The sequence below is a fragment of the Hyla sarda genome, chromosome 10 (assembly GCF_029499605.1).
Source record: "Hyla sarda isolate aHylSar1 chromosome 10, aHylSar1.hap1, whole genome shotgun sequence".
Classification (NCBI taxonomy): Eukaryota; Metazoa; Chordata; class Amphibia; order Anura; family Hylidae; genus Hyla; species Hyla sarda.
The window spans coordinates 104059786-104083244 of NC_079198.1; the positions used below are offsets into that span (position 1 = coordinate 104059786).

Below are 23459 nucleotides of genomic sequence, written 5' to 3' on the forward strand. Positions count from 1 at the left end.
GTAGTTATACAACAGCTGAAGGTACACTTTTCCATAGAAAGAATGTGCCTCCAGCTGTTGCAAAACCATAAGTCCCAGCATGCCCATAAGGGAATGCTGGGAGTTGTGGTGGTCTGCCTCCTGCTGTTGCATAACTACAGCTCCCAGCATGCCCTTTTTGCATGCTGGGAGCTGTTGCTAAGCAACAGCAGGAGGCTGTAACTCACCTCCTGCTGCTGCTCCATCGCAGGCTGTCCCTCGCCGCCGCCGTTGCTCCTGGGGCCCCGATCCCAACATGGACGCCGGGGATCGGGGTCCCCAACACCCGGGGTCGTCTTCCCGCACCCGCTCACGCCCTCCTGAAGAGGGGCGGAGCGGGTGTGGAAGTGACACCCGCAGCAGGCGCCCTGATTGGTCGGCCGGTAATCCGGCCGACGAATCAGGGCGATCGTGAGGTGGCACCAGTGCCACCTCACCCCTGCAGGCTCTGGCTGTTCGGGGCCGTCAGAGACGGCCCCGAACAGCCAGTTATTCCGGGTCACCGGGTCACTGGAGACCCGATTGACCCGGAATCGCCGCAGATCGCTGGACTGAATTGTCCAGCGATCTGCGGCGATCGCCGACATGGGGGGGCATAATGACCCCCCTGGGCGATATGCCGGGATGCCTGCTGAACGATTTCAGCAGGCATCCGGCTCCGGTCCCCAACCGGCTAGCGGTGGGGGCCGGAATTCCCACGGGCGTATGGATACGCCCTGCGTCCTTAAGGACTCGGGATGCAGGGCGTATCCATACGCCCTGCGTCCTTAAGAGGTTAATGCATGCATAAATGTCCGAACTATTAAAATTTTATGTTAATGAAACCGCATGGTCAATACCGTAAACTCAATAAATACCAAAGTCCAGAATTGCTGATTTTTGATAATTTCAGAAACATAAAAAAAAATAAAAAAACTAATTAAATGTCCCCTCAAAACAAAAGGTACGAACAAAAACTATAGATCAGTGCCCAATTTACAGAAAAATAAGAGTTATAGGGGTCAGAACAAGACAATGTTAAGCATACTAATTTTCGTACAAAAAGTTATAATTTTATAAGTAGTAAAATAAGTAGTAAAATAAAACAAAACCTACATATATTTGATATTATTTTAATTGTATGGACCTACATAATAAAGATAAGGTGTGGCATACTTAAGGCATGCAGTTATACACTCCCCTGTACCTCTTGAGAAAGGGTCTGTTCCCGAAACACATGTCGAGGTGGCAGGGGGGCTCCCTCAGGGCATCAGCATGTCACAATTAGGTATGATATTGACCTATGGATTATTCTATCTTACATCATTGCTTATGTAACAGTTTGTGATTGGATGATTATAACCTGTACTCATTCCTATTTACACCCGTGAGGAATTCCCATCGTTTTTGGTTTGGGGTGTATGTATTTTAAGGTTGGGTTGTTTTATGGGAGGGCTATCTGCTTTTGTATTGTAATTATTCTAATAAAGATTTTGTAGCTCTTATGAATTGGCTAGTCATTTGTAGGTTTATAATGGAAATTTAAAAGTGTTATTGACATTAGAAGGCAAGGAGAAAAAATCTAAAGTACATAAATAAAAAATCCCAAGGGGTTAAAAAGTAGTGGAATAATACAAAAGCTAATAAATATGGGTATCGTTGTAATCATATTGACCCACAAAAAAAAAAGAAAACAGGTCAGTTTTCCTGCAAATGCACTGCGTTTAACCTCCTAAGGACACAGGGCTTTCCACAGGGCCGGAACACTGCGATAATAGCGTGCAGCACCGATAGTTGTGCCGCGCGCAATTAACCCTTTAGAAGTAGCGTTCAAAGTTGATCGCTGCGTCTAAAGTAACAAAAAATACACTCCCGGCAGCTCAGCCGGGCTGATCGGGACCATCGCTGTGAAATCGCGATGTCTCAATCAACTAGAATGCGAGCGGAGGGTCCGTTACCTGCCTCCGGTGCTCCTGATCGGTGATTGATTACTCCAAGCCTGAAATTTAGGCTTGAGCAATCGACTGCCGATAACACTGATCATTGCCATGTTAATGCACGGCAGTGATCTGTGTAGAAGATCAGTGTGTGCAGTGTTATAGCCACTAGAGGGGGCTATAACACTGCAAAAAAAGTGTGAAAAAATAAGTTAATAAAGATCATTTAACCCCTTCCCTAAGAAAAGTAATAATCACCCCCTTTTCCCATTTAAAAAAAAAAAAAAACCTGTGTAAATAAAAATAAACATATGTGGTATCGCTGCGTGCGGAAATGTCCGAACTATAAAAATATATTATAAATTAAACCGCACGGTCAATGGCGTACGCGCAAAAAAAATTCCAGACCAAAGTAGCGTATTTTTGGCCACTTTTTATATCAAGAAAAAATGTATAAAAAGCGATAAAAAAGTCCAATCAATACAAAAAAATTGTACTGATAAAAACTTCAGATCACAGCGCAAAAAATTAGCCCTCATACCGCCCTGTACGCAGAAAAATAAAAAAGTTATAAGGGTTGAAAGATGCTTGTGTATAGCAGTGGAAAAAGAAATATCCGGATGGTCGGCGCTAGCCGTCTTACTTGTAAAAACTTCAGAGTAGACTTGTTTAATAATCCAAGTATTTCTTTATTTGCCTTGTCAGACGCGTTCGAGGTAACAGACCTCTTTCTCAATGGACAAGTTTGTACATTGAGAAAGAGGTCTGTTACCTCGAAACGCGTGGTCTCAATGTTGAGACCATAACTCTATGGAAACCTGGTAATTGGTTCTGAAGCCACCAAAATGTCATCCAAAAATAGGAAAAAGTGAGGATTAAACAAAAAAGGGTAGATAACTAATACAGGTAAAGTAAGTCCTTACATATAAAAGTAAGAAAGATCTGCTGGGAGCTGTAATCACTGTCTATGTAGAGGACAGGAGCTTCTTCAGGGTCCTGTACAGTACACAGTGTCCTAAAAAAAAAGTAACATGGAGCCGCCCTCACCTGGTGTCCAAAGGAGCAGGTAACTGTGCCATAGGTTAAGAGTAGAACAGAACATGTAATACCTCCTGTACTGTAGGGGGTGCTACCAGACAAGTATTCAGTGCATGCACTTCAGTAATACAGGGGGTTTTACCAGTATAATGTCCATTCTGATCGGTCCGTTCTTTCAGCCATTGACATGTTTCGCAGATCTGAACTGTCCATAACATTGTATGTTGAGTCTGGTTTCAAGTTACAATGGTCCAGAAAAGACCATTGTATGTTGAAACTATTGTATATTGAGGCCATTGTAAGTTGAGGGATCACTGTAGTTTATGGTAAAATAAAGAGTTTCATTGCAAAGAACAATTAGTTGTGCAATAAACAAGCTCTCTTATGACTCTACGGAGTTATGTCACATACGAGGCGAGGAGGAAAAACAAAAGTTCAAAAATGAAAATTGGCCTCGCCCTCAAGGCCAAAACCTGCTGTGTCCTTAAGGGTAACATTTAAGTATTAGCTGTCATGTGTATATATGAAGAGCAGCAATATCTGGCTATTATATAACTTGTAAATTACATTTTCTACCAGTTTTTATCTCTGCAGGCTTCATCTTTAATTGCCGCTCAGCTAATGGGTTGAGTCTAGTCTTTATGACATCCCTTATACACGAAGCAGCAGCATGGAGGACATTATAGAGCAGTACTGAGCCGTCTAATCTGTAATAAGATCTGATATGTACACTAATCTATTGCAGTAATTTCTCTGTTAGCTTCTGTTTCTCCCCAGTAACCCTTTCCCTCCTATCCCATTTCCTTCTCCATAAACTTGTATGGACAACATTTAAACTGATCCCTTGGTGAATTATTTTTTAAGGTGGAGGTTGAGTTAAGGGGAGTGGGGAAACAAGAAAGGAGCCTGATAAGAAACAAAAGAGGTGTTTTTGTACTATTGTTGTATGCTAAGTTCATTAAAACAATAATGACCATTTAAAGACAAATACCAGTCCACCATTGTTTTATATGTCCCCAGAAATACCAGAAAGAGGGTGGTAGAACATTAGGGTCTATTCACACGGCAGAATTTCCACCTAAAATGAAAGCCCATAGACTTTTATGGGATTCCGCACTCCCATTCAACCTTCTGAAATTCAAGGTTGAATCTGAGTGCGAAATCCCATAGAAGTCTATGGGCTTTAATTTGAGGCGAAAGTACGCAAGTGGAATTCTTGCATATTTCCACCTCGAGCGTGAATAGACCCTTACGCTGACAATTACACATCATCATTGTCTTAACCTACTGATTTTAACAGAACTAAATGGCCATCCACCCATTTATGGGGACCTCCCAACTTTACTTCAAGGCAGATGTCGGGGGAAGAGAAAGATAGGGCAGATGGATTTTAACACGACCAATGGTTTTGTTCTAAAGGGAGATAAGCTGCCTCCTGAAGAGTCTAGTAGCAGCTTACCTCACTCTCCACATTTAGAACACATACATGTTCAGCCAAGCAGAGTGTGCATGTGTATGTAGGAATCAGGATAGATAACTGTTTTCCGAACAAGTAGTAGAAAACTCCAGAAAATTTGACATAGACTTTTATGGTTGAAAGTCATTTAAGTAGTGTAGCTTTAAATGGGTACTCCACTGGAAAACATTTTGTTTTAAAATCAACTGGTGCCAGAAAGTTAAACAGATTTGTAAATGACTTCTATTAAAAAAATCTAAATCCTTCAATCACTTAACAGCTGCTGTATGATCCACAGGAAGTTTCTTTTCTTTTTGAATTTCCTTTCTGCCTGACCACAGTGCTCTCTGCTGACACCTCTGTCCATGTCAGGAACTGTCTAGAGCAGTATAGGTTTTCTATGGCGATTTGCTCCTGCTCTGGACAGTTCCTAAAATTGAGAGAGATGTCAGCAGAGAGCACTGTGGTCAGACAGAAATTAAATTCAAAAAGAAAACAACTTCCTGTAGAGCACACAGCAGCTGATAAGTACTGGAAGGATTAAGATTTTTAAATTTAAAAATCTGTTTAACTTTCTGGCAGCAGTTGATTTAAAAGAAAAAAAAAAAAGGTTTTCCAGTGGAGTACCCCTTTAAATCTCCCTCCTGTCATGAGATCTAGGCACAGTGTCATGCTGTACCCGTCTATCAAGTGCCCAAAACACCTTTCCTTCTAGCAGACCTTCAGCTTTTAATGAGATATCCTCTATAAACAGACGCTTTTCCAGCTGGCGGGGAATGTGGAATATTTTACACAAGCTGTTCCAAAATAAGACAAATTCAACATACTCCCAGTTGTGTGCCAGGGAATGGGCGGGATGCAGTCAGAGAACTAGGTCAGTGACTTAGGGTGAATTTCCATTGACTCATGCCGCTGCCTACTTGTCTTGTACAGATCACTTCTTTTACCTCTCATGTTAATGTAGAATGTATATTTTTATTAATGATCCATACTCTTTCCTCCTCCAGGTCTCTACACACGGCGGTGAAGTCAACACTGTGGTGACATTCATGATGTATTTTGTTGTGAATTTTGGGATTTCATGATGGTTGAAGTCCCAGGCCTGCCACCCATTATGGAGAATGCGGTAATAATTGTAAATATATTACTGCATGGCTAAATGTAGCAATTCAAGACTCGAAAACATTAGCAAAATAGGCTATTCAGTATTGTCGTTCATTTTTACCTATATGGGGAATGAGTGCGTAATGCTTATTTGTACAGCACAGCGGATGTATATGCAATGTAGCAGTGCTGAGTTTACCATCTAGCATGATATATGGTGATATCATGATGTGTTATTTGTGCACCTCCTTACTACTCTCTTCAACTACTAATCCAAGTATACAAAACTAACAGGTAAAAATGGGAGCCAATTTTGATACACTTCATACACTTTATGTTTATATTTGTTATGGGTATTCTCATCTCATAAAGTAATGGCACGTTGCTAGAAAATTCTATCACTTTATATTTGGTGGGGGGGTCCTCTCTCTTCTATATGCCCCACTCTGGAGTCCCCCCCCCCCCATTCCACTGGCCTATGGTAAAATGATGTAATTATTGCCACAATTTTGCACAAATTGCGGTAACAATGCACATAACCCATCAGCAGCTAGATACTCAAGGACCTTTCTATAATATCATCAAAGGTCCTTGAGCTCTCGCTACAGCACAATTCAGCAGGAGAAGACCTGTTTGACAGTATGAGAAAGGGTGCCAACAAGTAATAGCGTCTGCTAGAGATGAGAGGGCATGAACAGCAGTCTTTGTGTTATAGGGGGGCCATTAGTGGCATTCTAAGTGAGCGGGGAGGACATAAACAACAGTCTATGTTAGAGGGGGCATGAGCAGCAGTCTATGTGAGAGGGGAGTCATGAGTGCCAGTCTATGTGAAAGGAATCTGTAGTTATAAGAAAAGGAGAGACCGATGCAGGGGCGCCTCGTGTATTACCACTTAGACATATAAGAATAAACGCTAGGAACTAGCCTGTAGGTAATGGCTGCTCACCTTCAGCAAGTGAATAACTTGCATATCAACCCACCAATTGGGGTTACACAAATGGATACAGGAACAACTGCTAGGCCCAGGGTCCCCATCGTGTTCCCGGTGTGCTGTAGCTAGATTTAGCCCAGGAACTCAAAGTAGTTATGCTGGAGGATAAACCTAAGACCTTGTAATATAAAGTCCACTTGGGCAGCGGCAAGTCTGGATCGCTAGATAGGAAGTGTGAGACTGTGTTAATACCTAATTAATTCTCGATGACAGTGTAAAGTGATGAGATGTCGATAGTAACCAGTAAACATTCAGGGGACCAACGAACTTCAAGGATAGATTTGATAAAATCAGTTGTGTCTTTAAGGTATGATTTAAAACCTATAACATGTGGAGGTGGGCTCTCATTTTGCCCCACCTCTAGATCCAGAAGTTTTGACCTTTTCTTGTATCCAAACAACTTCACATGTAAACTTACCATTAAAAGATTTTTTGCCATTAAAGATAGTGATGGACCGGCTACAATGAGCACCTCTGACCTCATGGCTCCTACACTAGTTCCACCTCCTATCCAAACAGGTCTGCGACCTAAATCAGTCTTCTACCCATTACATGTCAAAGGGAATTTTATTGAGACCTTCTCTGCTTTAGTCCAATCTGAATTTGATCACCTTACCAGCAAGCATAATCGCAACGGATATTCCTCCAACCTATCCACTACTGAGAAGGCTGCGGTAAAATCTCTATCTGATTACCCCTCTATCGGCATCCATCCTGCTGACAAGAGGAGGTTGAGGACTGTGAATCTTGACAAGACTAATTACATCAGTGAGGCACTTAGACTCTTATCAGATTGCGAATACTACAAGCCCATCTCACATAACCCCACTAATAGTGCAGTTGGTCAACCAAGGTTTTGCTAAAGGGGTACTCTCCAAATCCCAAAAAGATGTCATCATCATCACCGAACCAGCTTTACCACTGTTTTACTATCTTCCCAAAATTCTCAAGAATCTCACTAATCCCCCTGGTCTCCCCATCATATCCAGTATACTCTCACTCCCCGCTTTATGGATACCATCCTTCTGTAATATGCTGCTGCAACTATCCATGCATTAAAGGATCGTCTTTTTGGGAATACTACAGACTTCTTTTGGGAATACTTAGACTTCTTCTAACCTCTCTCATTACCTAGATCTACTGCTACAGAAACATGTTATAGGCCTTAAATCATACCTTAAAGACACAAATGATTTTATCAAATCTATCCTTGAAGTTCGTTGGTCCCCTGAATATTTACTGGTTACTATGGACATCTCATCACTTTACACTGTCATCGAGCATGAATTAAGTATTAACGCAGTCTCACACTTCCTATCTAGCGATCCAGACATGCCTGCTGCTCAAGTGGACTTTCTATTACAAGGTCTTAGGTTTATCCTCCAGCACAACTTCTTTGAGTTCTTGGGCCAAATCTATCTACAGCACACCGGGAACGCAATGGGGTCCAAAGTAGCCCCAAGTTTTGCCAACCTGTTTGTTCAGCCAAACCAGCTGGTTTGAGGAAGAATTTATTTACTCACATCATTTATTTTCTAACTGTGTATTCTATCGTCGGTATATTGATGACATTTTCTTTGTTTGGAAGGGGGAAAGGCGACACTTGGATTTATTCCTGACCCACCTCAATTCTAATAACTGGTCTTTACAATTTACACAATCTGTGTACACAAATCACACCGAATTCCTTTCATACTAAAACATTTTTCAAGCTGGTAGATAGCAATAGTTACCTTAGCTTTGATAGCGAATCCGTAGGAATTGCACAAAGGAGAGTGATTTCAAAGCTAAAGTAACATCTTTAAGGCTCGCTTTAAGGCAAAGGGCTATCCTGGCCCTTTGGTACAATCATCCTACAACCAGGCACTTAAACTTACACAGAAAAGGTGCCTGCTCCCCAAAATGAACCATGCTACCAGCTCACAAGAACGTTTAGTTAATTTAATCACCACATACAGTAGGGAACACGGTGATATCAGAAAAATCCTGACTAAACATTGGGCCATATTGCTAATAGACCCTCACCTTATGAAAATCTTACCTTCTAAACCATCCCTCACCTTCCGCAGAGGACGTACTTTACGTAACTTGGTAGCTCTGGGTAAACTAAAGCATAAATCATCCAATATGGCCTCTCACTTTCTAAGCCTTACAGGGAGCTTCAAGTGTTGTTCAACAAGATGCAAATGTTAGCAACATATTTCACACAGATGCAAAAGTTTCTCCTCCCATATTACCAAAGAATCATATCCTATCAAGACGTTGCTTAATTGTGGTTCCCAATATGTTGTTTATTTATTGCAATGTCCATGTGGACTCCAATATGTTGGCAGGACTATACGCTGTTTCAGAGAACGGATGAACAAACACCATAACACTACAGTTAATGGGTTCCTGCTGCATAGCGTATCAAGGCACATGATTGAAAAACACGCTGCTGACTTTAGTCTGATTTGTGCCACTCCTGATGATGATTTAACCTTTCAATTTTCTGCACTAATAATTTTTATTAGGTGCCATTTTTATACATTTTTATTAATTAGAGTCCATGTTTGAAAAAACTTTCTTTTATCTGAAGTATTGCTGCTAGTACTACTAGATTTGTTGTTATCTATTTGATAAATTTTATACTTATTGTACAACTTCTGTTATCATATAGACTGTGATGATATTCTGTATTCCCCCTATCCAAAGACTGTAGTGATATTCATGATATATCCCTCTCTGATTGTGGTCTATAACCATCTATGTACTCTTAATATTATCACTCACTACTCCTGCTGTATTATATGAATCTCATGCCCTTCTATATTGAATTTTATTCTGCCGCCGTTTGCCCTACTGAGACGGTGCTGACAACCGCTTGTGTTCTTCTCCGTGCACGCAATCTGTATGTCTGCGCTGGCTGTCATCACGGCCGGACCTCCCTTGGCGTGATTGGCTAAAGCTGGGCATGTGATCGCTTCTCTCTAGCGACACTTCCTAGCTACTGGCAGCGTCAGAGAGGATCCCGGAGTGCGAGGAAACACAGCGATACGAAGCACCGCCCGGACGAGACAGGATGTTGACATCTGGATACCGGATGTCGGCATCATCCTGTCACCCCTAATTATTGTATTTTACAAATAGTTTTATGAATATCTGTTAACTCTTTATTGCTCTATGTATTGTTTTTATTCGACAGTATATTATTTACATCTATACTATTTGCTGTAATTTTATGTTTATGGTGCACATTCCTTGTGATGTCACACATTCTGACACCTCCCCCTTAATTTCGGTGCATATTTTAAGACCCTATACATACCTTGGTTGTACTATGTGTTGTATACTGATCTGAGGAAGGGGGTGGCTCCCCCAAAACGCATAATTTCTGTTTTATTGTTTTATTACTAATAAACTGCTCCAGTGCTTTTGTATGAACTATGGGAGAGATTTATCAAAACCTGTCCAGAGGAAAAGTTCTCCAGTTGCCCATAGCAACCAATCAGATCACTTCTTTCATTTTTCACAGGCCTCTTTAAAAATGAAAGAAGCGAGCTGATTGGTTGCTATGAGCAACTGCACCACTCTTCCTGTGCACAGGTTTTGATAAATCTCCCCCTATATCTCTGCCTTGGTTTGTCACTTGATTGGAACTAGCAGCGCCATTCGAAGGGCCGTCTTTTTTGCTTCTTCACCACTAGTCTATGTGATTGGAGGCGGGAGCAACAGTCTATGTGTGAGGGGAGTCATGAGTGCCAGTCTGTGAGAGGGGGACATGAGCAACAGTCTATATGAGAGAAAAGACATGAGCAACAGTCTATATGAGAGAAAAGACATGAGCAACAGTCTATATGAGAGAAAAGACATGAGCAACAGTCTATATGAGAGAAAAGACATGAGCAACAGTCTATATGAGAGAAAAGACATGAGCAACAGTCTATATGAGAGAAAAGACATGAGCAACAGTCTATATGAGAGAAAAGACATGAGCAACAGTCTATATGAGAGAAAAGACATGAGCAACAGTCTATATGAGAGAAAAGACATGAGCAACAGTCTATATGAGAGAAAAGACATGAGCAACAGTCTATATGAGAGAAAAGACATGAGCAACAGTCTATATGAGAGAAAAGACATGAGCAACAGTCTATGTGAGAGAAAAGACATTTCAAACAGTCTATGTTAGAGGGGGCATGAGCAACTGTGTATGTGGGAGGGGAGTCATGAGTACCAGTCTATGTGAAAGAAGGCATAATCAACAGTCTATGTTAGAGGGGAGCATGAGCAAAAGTCCATGTGAGAGGGGGACATGAGCAACAGTCTATGTGAGAGGGGAGTCGTGATTGCCAGTCTGTGAGAGGGGGACATGAGCAACAGTCTACATGAGAGGGAAGTCATGAGTGCAAGTCTGTGAGAGGGGGGGGGGGGGGGGTGAGGGAAGTCTATGTGAAAGGAAAGCCATGAGCAACAGTCCATGTGAGATGGGAGGAATAAGTAACAATCTATATGAGAGAGGGGACGGCATGAGCAACAGTCTATAGGAGGAAAGGACCATGAACATCAGGATACGTGAAAGACAGGGACTATGAGCAGAAGTGTGTGAAGTGGGGTCTTTATGTCTTATTGGGGTCGGAATCATTTTTCAGTTTGGTCGGGGACTTTATTCTTATTTATAAAACAAATTGGTAAAGGGTGCAGAAAGAAAAAAATGGCAATTTTTAAACAGTCATTGCAGATCATTATCTCAATAAAAAGAAAGCAGGGCGAGGGCGCCCCAACAAAATGCACAGTACAGAAGTATCATATCAGTTACATGTTAAACCAAGTAAATGTTCATTGAAAAAAGGGGGTGAATCGAAAGAAACAGAAGACAAAACAGACGGAGGAAAAGAGACACGAAGGGGGAAGGAAGGGCAAACCACCTACAGAGGCGAGAGTAGACCAGTATCTCCCAACCAGGGTGCCTCCAGCTGTTGCAAAACTACAACTCCCAACATGCCTGGACAGCCAAAGGCTGCCCCGACATGCTGGTAATTGAATTTTTGCAACAGCTGGAGGCACTCTGGTTGAAAAAAGTTGACTGAGCAGGAAAAACTCTATGTGACATCAGATAGAGGAAGGGAGCGCCATAGGCCCTATTGTGTTATTCCTGCCATCATTTCCTATTTGCGAATAATTAACATGCTCATTATTATAATGGTCATTCTGAATGACAAATATTTATACCATGTTTGACCTGTTGGCAGATTTTCCATAGACTTTAATACAGCACATTATTATGCAAAAACACTGCCATTTTTAAACTAAACTTTATGGCTGTATTTTTGTAATAAAATATATAATCTGTGAACACAGCCTAAATGAATAACTTTCTAACCCAACAGAGTACAGGGGTTTAGCATTTTATATCTATGGCCCTAATGTGATCTTTATCCCTGGACTCAGGTTGTATTATATCGGAATATTATATTTAAAGGGGTTCTCCACCATAAGGTGATTTTAGTACGTACCTGGCAGACAGTAATGGACATGCTTAGGAAGGATCTGCGCTTGTCTTGGAGCTAACACATCAGCCACCCCACCCATTGAAACACATCTGTGCTCCCTTTAATGCAATAGACCAGTGTTTTCTGACCAGGGTGCCTCCAGCTCTTGCAAAAACAGACTGTTCTTTTTCCTACCCAGCGGTCACTCCACCCATTAAAGCAAAGACAGGCTCCCTCTGATCACCTGACTAGTGATGTCATGTCTCAAGCTGCACTACAACCAGGGAAAACCTGAGATGGCAGTCATTTTCTATGCTGTTAAAAATAAATCTTGGACAAAAATCACAGAAGAATTGCAAGACCACCGTGAAACACAGGTACAGACACTATATTATGAACTACAATAACTTAACAGCCCTTGTAGCATAGTCAAATCCCGGAATACCCCTTTAAGGGTATTGGGCATGGCTGTAGATACAATTACAAGGGCACATGGGGCAGCAGCAGCAGTCACAGTACTGGTGGTAGGAGCTGGATGGCAGTGTGAAGAATAGGGGTTGTGCTGCTATAGAGTCTGAGGCTTGAAAAGTGAGGGGCCAAAAATGTTTGGGCAGCAAGCTCTTCCTCTGTAGTTGTCCTATCAGTCTGGGCCGGATGGAGAAGTAAAAAGGAAGATGTCACTTGTGAGTCACTTTAGGTATTTGTTATGTGTGACTGTGTCTGATCTGTATTATTTCACACAGTTTAAAGGAGAACTCCTCTGAAAGCAAACGTATCCCCTATCCTGTGGGACCCCCGCGATCTCTAGGATGCCCCCCCCCCCCCCCCCGACGTGTTGTTTACTGGTAGATGCCCTCCATTCATTTCTATGAGAGTGCTGATGATGCCCGAGTGCTGTACTCCGGTCTTTTTGGCATCCCCATTGAAATGAATGGAGCACCGAAAAGCGCCATCCCGTTAATCGTGAAGGGTCCTAGCGCTCTGAACACCCCCCCCCCCCCGCGCGATCAGTTACTTATCCCCTATCCACAGTTTATATTTGCCATATTTCTCCTTTAACATAGAAAATAACGGTGTATTATAAACCTATCATACGTTTCTCTGGAGGTCCGCACTTTGGAGACCTCTGCCCTAGAAAGACCTATGGAAGCTCATTTATCAGAACAACTTGTAGACCCCATGTTCTACAGAACCAGACTTACAATAGATGATACTAAAACCTTATGGTGACCTAAGCTCAGTCCAGTAGAACCACATGGTCTGCAGGTTTTGCAGACATAAATTTGGTCCTAAATGCGTCATTGGACATATTTTGCAGATAGGGTTAAAGTGGTACTCAGGTGAAAAACTATTTTTTTTTAATCAACTGGTGCCAGAAAGTTAAACAGAATTGTATATGACTTCTATTAAAAAAATCTTAATCCTTCCAGTACTTATCCGCTGCTGTATGCTTCACAGGAAGTTATTTTCTTTTTAAAGTTCTTTTCTGCTTGACAACAGAGCTCTCTGCTGACACCTCTGTCCATGTCAGGAACTGTCAAGAGCAGGAGAGGTTTGCTATAAGGATTTGCTCCTGCTCTGGACAGTTCCTGACATGGACAGAGGTGTCAGCAGAGAGCACTGTGGTCAGACAGAAAAGAAATTCAAAAAGAAAAGAACTTCCTTGTGTAGTGTGCAGCAGCTGATAAGTACTGGAAGGGTTAAGATTTTTTAATAGAACCAATTTACAAAACTTTCTGGCACCAGTTGATTTAAAAATAAATAAAATAAAAAAAGTGTTTTTCACTGGAGTACCCCTTTAAAGTTCCCGGTGTAGATGGCAGGGTCCAGATTGTGAGGTTTCTGCACAAACATTCCTTCAGATAAGAGATCCAACATTCTTCCTGTGATCTGGAATGAGTGGGCTGGGATGTGGGAAGCCTCTCCTGTTCCTCTTAAACACTGTATACAGTTATTATAACGATAAACCTCAAATGAAAGGGTAAGGCTGTACAAGGGCCATAACAGAGAAACACCTACTTAGTGGTAAGCATCAAACTGCTATACATGACCGAGCATCATGAACACAAATAACAAATATTTTACTAGTAAAATCCAGTCAGGGTAATTTATGAGTGAGAACTAAAAGAAATTACTTCCCGCACAACTTTAAAGGGGTATTCTGGTGATTTTTTTTTTTTTTTTAATCAACTGGTGCCAGAAAATGTTTATAGATTTGTATATAACTTCTATTTAAAAATGTTAATCCTTCCAGTACTTATCAGCTGCTGTATGCTCCTGAGGAAGTTCTTTTCAGTCATACCACAGTGCTGACACCTTTGTTCATGACAGGAACTGTCCAGAGCAGGAGAGGTTTGCTATGGGGATTTGCTCCTACTCTGCACAGTTCCTTACATGGACAGAGGTGTCAGCAGAGAACACTGTGGTCAGACAGAAAAGAACACCTGAACTTCCTCTGTAATATACAGCAGCTGATAAGTACTGAAAGGATTAAGATTTTTAAATAAAAGTAATTTACAAATCTGTTTAACTTTCTGGCACCAGTCGATTTATAAAAAATTGTTTTCCACCGAAGTACGCCCAGCAACCAGAGTAAACAGGGGAAGTAGAAATCAATCGAATTAAGGTCCACCATATATAGAAGATTACCGTCAACGATATCTCCCATCTCCACCTGAAAAAACAAGTCCCCCCATGACAGCAGTATTACCTTATGGTAATGGCCTTTTTGAGCAGGATAATGTCCTGGCCACAATGCAAAGATTGTTAGTAAAGAAAAGTTATACAGAACATTACAAAGAGATTAAGGTGTTGACTCGGTCTCCTCATTCCCAGGATTTTACTGTTAATCCAGGATTTTACTGTTAAAATTATGAGGGAGGGGAGAGCAGGAGGGAGGGGAGGGGCTGAGGAGGAGGGAGGCATGGAGGGACAGGAACTTGAAGCAAGGCAGCATGGGGGATGATGATTTTTACGTCACCCTCCACGTCACCATAACCAGGAAGTGCCATGAAATACAGAGCGCCGGACCGGGAGAACGGCTGGACCGATTGCAACAAGAAGTACATGGCCAGAGAGGTACAGCCATGGGGAACATTCGGGGGTATAAAATTATGAATCAGAGTACTCCTTTAAAGGAAGGTGCCCGCTCAGACAAAATTTGTGAACCCTCAAGTCCTTCTGGGTGTCCACCCATACTTCCAACTCCTCATACATTCATGCCCACTCTTGGTTGAGGAGTTGCAACACACAACAAAGATCATATAGGGAATAGGTGTCTCTTCGTGGGGGGGGGGGTCCGACCTATGGGACCCCCTGCAATCTCCTGCCCCGCTGTTGTTTTACATTAAACATTAATGGTGATTCCTAGGTCAGCCATTTCATATTTTTATATTTGCTATTTTCTTGTTCTTCCAGAAACTCAGGACATATTGGATTGTTAAAGGTTTCTTATATTCATGGATTATTATACTTTTAAATGCAGGACCCCATGTGACCTGTGCTGGAGCTTAGATACTTTGCCAACCATCTGTATTTTTGGTGATTTCACTTTGCTGTTCCTGGCTTACTCTGCTGTTCTCTCGTCAGGAGGTTAAGCTATTAAAGAAAAAAATCCAGAATAAACAACACATGTAAAGCAGCTGATTCAATACAAGCAAACAAATCCATCAACACGGATCTAATGAATGTCAGACATAAATTACCGCCTTAGCGTGTGCGGTCCTCTAGATACATGTCTTCAATATGGACGGATTGAGGGATGGATGTAAATGTAATGACTCAGTACCTGTGTTCCAGATACCATCCATATAAAGTTGCCATATGGCTGCTTTAATGTCAGGAACTGTACCTGCTCTGGACAGTTTCTGACACGGACAGAGTTCAGTAGAGAGCACTGTGGTCAAACTGGAAAGAACTACACAACTTCCTCTGTAGCATACAGCAGCTGATAAGTACTGGATGGAATAAGATTTTTAAAAAGAAGTAATTTACAAATTGGTCTCACTTTCTGGCACCAGTTTGTTTGAAAACACTTGTTTTCCACCAGAGTACCCTTTTAAAAGGGTTATACAGGATTATAAAAACCCCACCTATCCATAAGTTAGAGAGATGTGTTTTGCCCGTTGCCATCGCACGGCATATTCACCTCTCTTTTGTTCTACACACCAGTTAGTTTTTCTACTCTCTAGGCAACAATGAACTTCTTGTCACCTCCGCTCTGCTTTTGGGTCCTAGTGTGCTGACTTTTATTTTTAAAGAACCAGTATTCTGCTCTGTGGTAGCCCAGTACGGGAATTGTTACCCCGTACCCTTGCTGCCATGTCATGCAGCCTCCCTGCAGTGTCCCTTGCCCCCCCCCCCCCCCTTACACCCGTCCCCTCATGTACATATGTTTTGCCATTAAAGAGCCACTAGGGGCGGTAGCCAGACCTATACCACCACCATCACCTGTCCCCACCCCAGTGTCATCTACTTTGCCAGTCGCTGCAGCCTTAGACTTACAGACTGTTAGGCAGAACATTGAACAACTGACCAAGGCGGTAAAGGAGCTGGCCACCAGGCCTGCTCCCTCGGGCCGTGAACCGCCCTTGCCTAAAAAACCTGCCCCTGCTCCTACCCCCCGCAATCCCAACTACCGCAATCCTCCCCCCAATAGAACCTTGGGGACTCAAAGGCCCTTTTGCACTTATTGTAACAAGTTAGGACATTGGAAAATGCAGTGCTGGGATTTAAATGGATTTCCCCTGAGGTCGAGGACCGGCCCTTGGGAAAACAGTCATCAGGTCCAATCCCCGAACAACCTAAATCAGGACTCTCACTTTATGTCGCCTCCTGCCCCTATGTATAAGTCATTGTAGAAGATGTACCTTTGGAGGCATTGATAGATCCAGGGTCGCAAGTGTCTACTATACCTAAAAGTGTTTTCTATCAGCATTGGGATGCTAGTTTATTGTGTGAGCCTGATGATGTTAATTTCAGAGTAGTTGCGGGTAATGGGCAACCAGTCCCAAGACATGGATACTGGGAGCCAACTATTCAGTTGGGAAAGCATGTACATACTGGGCAGGGAGTGATTGTAACTAATGTGACACATAAGGGGTCTGCAGAGTTTATATTGGGGATGAACATTATGAGGAATTGTTTCAATGAAGTATTAAATGCCTTGTATGCCTCTCTTCCGCTGCTGGAAGCTATGCAACTAGAAGATCATCCTCTTGTCCAAGCTGCGAGAAGCCTTGTCACTGTCACCAACAGGAGGGTCCTGGTGCAGTTAGTCAACCTTTCTGATGCTGCTACTGTCTTACCCAAGTACACCCCAGTAGCCCAGTTGTACAACATAGAGTCAAAGGACATTTTGAGAGAACGTCTGGTGGCCCAACAGCGGGCAGCCTACGTGGCCGAAGGATTCAGTGTGAGTCCTCCAGAGCCCTGGTGTGCGCAACTTGGAGGCGACACTACCACAAGGGACCAGGTCAATGGAGTCATCAATGTCGCCAAAAGGTACAATGAGGCTTTTAGCAAACACCCTACAGACTTCGGGCATATGTCCATGATTCAGTACAGAATCCTCACAGGCGACAGCCCACCTATCCGGTCACGCCAGGCATGTATCAGGCTGTCAAGAAGATGCTGGCTGACATGAAAGAGGCGGACGTCATTCAAGAGAGTCAGAGCCCCTAGGCAGCACCACTTGTCCTGGTCAAGAAGAAAGACGGAACCATACACTTCTGTGTCGACTACAGGAAACTGAACAATGTCACACACAAGGATGCTTATCCTCTGTAAAGATAGAGGAGTCACTCACGGCCCTCGGGTTGGCTGCTTACTTCTCCACCCTGGACTTGACCAGCGGATATTGGCAAGTGACCAAGGCCACCGCCTTCGTGACACCCATGGGACTGTTCAAGTTTAAAAGTATGCCGTTTGAGCTATGTAATGCCCCTGCTACGTTCCAGCATTTGATGGAAAGGTGCCTGGGTCATTTGAATTTCCAAAGTGTCTTGTTGTGCCTGGGTCATTTGAATTTCCAAAGTGTCTTGTTGTACCTGGACGATGTAATCGTGTATTCCAAGTCTTAACAGGAACACCTCAGTCATCTGTCAGACGTCTGCCAAGTCCTGATCAAGCATCGGCTGAAGATGAAGCCGTCAAAGTGTCACTTGCTTAAACCTCAGGTCCACTACTTGGGTCATGTTGTCGGCGCAGAGGGAGTCCAGCCCAATCCTGAAAAGGTGGAAGAACTGGCCAATCCCATGAATGGTGAAAGATGTCAGGAGCTTCCTGGAATTTACCGGCTGCTATCACTGCTTCATTCCCCACTTCGCCCAGATTGCAGAACCCCTCACAGCTCTCTTCTGTGGTACGGCGAAGGAGAACTACAGTGGAAGACTACCTATAGTGGGCTGAAGAGCAAGAGACCGCGTTCTGAGCTATTAAACATCTACTGACAGAACCCCCTATCTTGGCGTATCCAGACTACAGTCAGCCGTTCTGGCTGTATACTGATGCCAGTTTCGGAGGTCTGGAAGCTGTCCTGTCCTGTCCCAAGTCCAAGAGGGGCAAGAGCGAGTAATTGCCTATGCCAGTCGTAACCTGAGAGAAGCAGAGAAGAACGATGCAAATTACACTTCATTCAAGTTGGAACTTCTCACCCTGGTATGGGCCATGACCGAAAAGTTCAAAGACTATTTGGCTGCCACGTCATTCACTGTCTACACGGACAATAACCCGTTGGCCCACCTGAACACTGCCAAGTTGGGAGCCATCGAACAGCGTTGGGCTTCAAGATTAGCCAATTACAGTTTCACCACCAAGTACAGAAGCAGCAAGTCAAATGTCAATGCTGATGTACTGTCTTGGTAGACCTCCGGCGAAGATCCCCCTGTCGAAGACATGTGGGAAGACGTGGAGATGCCCCCATTCTATCAACGGTTCGTGAACCAGAATGTTGTGACCGCCCTCAGGTCTGAAAAGGTAAAAGAACACCTATACAACCGGAAAACTCTTCAAGATGAGTCATGGGGGATCTGTTGGACTACCTTCTGGCGAAAAAGTTACCAACCCATCTACGCTGGACTCAGTGTGAAATGTCTGCGGAAGGATCCACAAGTTAGACTCTACCTGGGAGACAGAACCGTACACTGGGACGGCCATACCTTATCCGGAATCTGATGTATACGAAGTGCAAAAGCCTGGGCATAAGCCACAAGTTGAATTCAGGTAGAAGACAGACATGGTCGCACATATACAATCTTGCACAATGATCTAATTGCTTCTCAGCATAATTTCAAAAACGAACAGGTTGTTAGTATATATACGTTTTGATCAAAAAGTACAAAGCCCACTCGCCACGTCAAGGCCACCTATTTAGAGTGGGTCCCTAGCATAAAATGGTGTAGCACTGGGCGGCGACCACCACCGCCGCGACACCAGTGCCCACAAGGGGGAACGACCCACTGGCAGAGCGGCCCCAATGCCACTCAAACCAGTCCATGGGTCGCACCTCCCCGCAGACACGGTGCCATGGCAGCAACAGACGCCGCGCAGCACCACACCAGTGTGAAGAGGGTGCTACAGCTCACTTACCATGCTCTCCCAGTCAGACTGGGAGGCTGCTAGGAAAGAAATGGCCCATGTGTAGCTAACTACTACTTATATAGGGTTGGGCTGAGGGGGTGGTTTTTTTTTGATATTATGCTGAGAAGCAATCAGATCATTATACAAGATTGTAGATGTGCGACCATGTCTGTTTCTTCTACCTGAATTCACATAAGCCACAAGTTGTTCACCGAAATCGAATTAAGTTATGTCTGAGAGATCTTCCAGAGCTCCCAGCACCACCTCCTCCAGCTGTCAGACCTGCGAAAGAGTACGTCCCAGGCGAAGGAATCCACCCATCTATGGATTTCCCCATGTCTTCTCCAAATCAGCCTGCGATCTTCTGTGTCTCACCAACCCCGGGGCTGGTTCAACCCACTCTAGTCTCTAGCCCCAGTAGCTAAGGCATTAGGTAGAGAGCCTCAGGCAGCCTGATCCGAGATCACATGATTATAAATGTATTCCAAAGTATCATGTATGGACTTTTTCACAAAAATGCTACATGGACTCAGTTCTTTTTTTTCAGACCTGTGAAGGACATTCAATAATAATGCCCCAGGAACTGTCAGTCTAGGCCCCAGTGGCCACTTCCAGCTGTCCGCCCTCCAGGACTGGGTGCCGAGGACGGCTGTGCTTAAGAAGGGGAGTTTGTGGTAGCCCAGTACGGGAGTTGTTACCCACGTACCCTTGCTGCCCTATCAGGCAGCCTCCCTGCAGTGTCCCCTTGGCCCCCCTTACACCCGTCCCCTCATGTACATATAATTTGCCATTTATTATGCTGTAAAGTGTGTAAAGAAGTGTTATAACTTTAAGAAATGTTTCCATGTGATCTTTAGTTGTCACGTGATTGTTACCCAGGAGGTGTCAGTGACCAGGTGACTTAAGTGTGACCAATGTGATCCCACAGAGTCTCCCCCATTCTCTGAAGTCACTGGTCACCTTTGTGGGTTTGGCTGAACGGTATAGACTGTACCATCTGTCACTCAGAAAAGCTACTTTTGTCAGTAACTTGGCGTCGGAGTCATTATTGCCCCCGTGCCTAGCCCAGGATCCAGTGATATTGAGGCTAAACCACGCCCTGGCATCAAGAATACAAGGGGTTAATGCCATCTGCCCCAAGGGTAATTCCATCTGCCCTGCACCTCACACCCCCATACCACAGCTGCACTTCATAAAGGAAATCTTTTCTGCCACCTGTGCCAGACCAATAAGGTTCTATTGTTATAGTGATCTGCAAAGTTGTGCTCCCAATTGGCTTTTCCTGTGTTTGCTATTTGACCACTCTTCTGTCTGCCACCTGCCCTGACCTGTGACCTGACTCTGATTGAATGCCGCCTGCCCTGACCTGTTGTCCTTCTTCTTGACCTACTGCCTGAATGATTGCATCTCTGCCACATCTTTTTACCCCATGCTATATGCAAGTCATATGTGGCTGACTAAACCATAAAAGGGATGATGCATTTGCTGGTGCACTGTGGTCCCCTCCTTCTATTTGTCTTTCGGGTAGGACCATCCACTAAATATTGATGGCTAGTCTTTGAATTTTTATTCCAGTAAAGCATTTTTAATTGTTTCAAATGCTCCAAAAGAATTAATTTAGAATACAGACTCATCATTATGGATATATATCCTAAGTTATATGGTGACCATACCGTACGTAGGACCATCCACTAAATATTGATGGCTAGTCTTTGAATTTTTATTCCAGTAAAGCATTTTTAATTGTTTCAAATGCTCCAAAAGAATTAATTTAGAATACAGACTCATCATTATGGATATATATCCTAAGTTATATGGTGACCATACCGTACGTCAAACAATAACTTACAATAGAGGAAATGGAAACATTCTGCCAATACGGGGTCTTCATGGATTGTGTGTTTTTGCAAGTGTCATTATGTAATTTTCCTATTTAACATAGGTCTTATTCATCTGTACTCTAAACAGTGCTGAGAAGGTACTTACCACCTGGTGTTGGGCAGCACTAGCGAGTTAACACGGGACGGTTAAATTTAGAATGTTATTGTACATGCTCCGTTGCCAACAGTAATAGACCATTTAATTGTGCTATGTGGCCATTTTGGGCAATTTCTGGGTTTGGAATAAATGCTCAATGAAGTGGATGGTTTTCTGGATAGAGTCCAGAAGCTGATGTGTGATGTAGCTGAGCTACATGCAACTACTGTAATAATACTTTACAGTATAATACAGTTAAACGCCGAAAGATATTACCTTACTAAAGTATAAGTAAATGTGCACTATAAATTAATACCGCCGATATAACAAAAAATTGTGCACAAAACACCAATATTGAAAACTTAAAATGAACAAACTTCATTAGAAAAATACATAACATCACAAAAGGGTTTTAAATAGACAAAAAAAAAAAACAAGAAAGAGAGGCACCAGAATACAAGAGATGGGTGGGTAAAGGTACTGGAGATATTAGTTGAATAAGATATAAATCAGCAGCACATGAACTATACAGAGTAAGTAACAGGTCATGCACAGGTATGTACCATACAGTGACATAAGTCCTATGCGCCAATATCAAAATTCAACAGACAGAAAATACACAATATTATTGTTCAGGGTGCCAGACTTTACCCACCAGACCCCAACGATCATTTCACTGTGAAATGCTTTCTAAGGGGGTCCCCTCTTTCTTGTTTTTTATGTATTTTTGTAAAAGAAGTTTGTTCATTTTAAGTTTTTAATATTTATGTTTTGTGAACTTTTTGTTATATCGGCGCTATTAGTATAATACAGTTGTTACCTAGGCTTACTCTACTATTAAAAGGACATTCTACACATGTGACTGGGTTAGGATCTGGTGAAATTATTAGAGGATTTACAGAAGAGAAGTGTTTTATATTGATTTATGCTCCAGTGGATCCAATGTTCCTTCCTCTCTGTGGCTCTAGGTTGCAATCCTCCTGTCCCTTGCTGTCCTCCATAAAGTTGCCTAGAAAAAAGGTTGCCCCCAAATGATGCCAGGCAAGATCCTCCACTTAAAGGAAAGGTATGTAACTTTTATATTGTTCTTTCTATTCAGGTGTAATTTACACTTCTTAAATGGGCACTGCCAGAACCAAAAACTTTTATATGTTGTACATGTTGGCGAAACATTAACCTTTGTAAAAAATAAAAAACATTTAAAAAACTTTTTATAGAAATCATGGCCTATAAAAAAAAGACCAATAGGGGTTCACATACCATGCAGACATGCAGAAAATATTGCTGTCAGGCTGCAGCATCATCTTTGTCTCAGCTGAAGCACAGGCTGGGACACCGACCAGTGAGGGTGAGATTAGCACTTATCTGTGCTCACTTATGTCTTGTATATCAGACTGCAGCATGAAAGCAGAGAGGAAGGGGTTACAGAGCAGCCTGCAGTGATTGAATGAAGAGACCCAGCACAGCACAGCAGACTCCAGGAGGAAGTGATAGTAAGGGAGGGTGAGCTCAGTGCAGTGGATGTCAGTGAGGACGAGCTCAGTGCAGTGGATGTCAGTGAGGACGAGCTCAGTGCAGTGGATGTCAGAATGAGTGAGCAGCAGAACAGAGGGATTTGTAATCCAACTACAGAAGCTAGACACATAAAAAAGACATGTAAAACATCTGGATGACTTAGTGAGTAACATATAGAAGGCTGGGAGGGGTGCATCAATGGAAGAATACACATAACTGTATCCATAACTATAAAACCTTCTCCGTGCATACTGTGATGTAGTAAATTATCTCTAAAGTCTACATTACATTGGTCTCTGTGTTCTTTAAAGTGCTTCTTGAGGCTTCATGCAGTTGAGTACACCATGCTGTTACATGTGCCCTGGCACCGATCTAAGGGTAGTGCCCACCATCTG

General features: G+C 42.9%; 1 protein-coding gene across 18 annotated transcripts in view; it reads left to right on the top strand.

Annotated features, from left to right (window-relative positions):
* The window catches only part of LOC130293498 (taste receptor type 1 member 2-like), a 261468-nt gene that overhangs the window by 59581 nt on the left and 178428 nt on the right, over window positions 1-23459 (top strand). For 15 of the 18 annotated variants that reach the window (XR_008848222.1, XR_008848223.1, XR_008848225.1 and 12 more), the window contains 2 exons: window positions 5436-5554; window positions 22518-22615. Coding sequence is in view for 14 of the 18 variants with exons in the window: in XM_056542266.1 (XP_056398241.1) it covers window positions 22581-22615 (35 nt within the window). In the remaining 4 variants the exon portion in view is untranslated. Of the gene's footprint in view, window positions 1-5435; window positions 5555-12193; window positions 12372-22517; window positions 22616-23459 lie in introns of all 18 variants that reach the window. The other 3 variants (XM_056542262.1, XM_056542269.1, XM_056542256.1) reach the window with 2 other exon arrangements.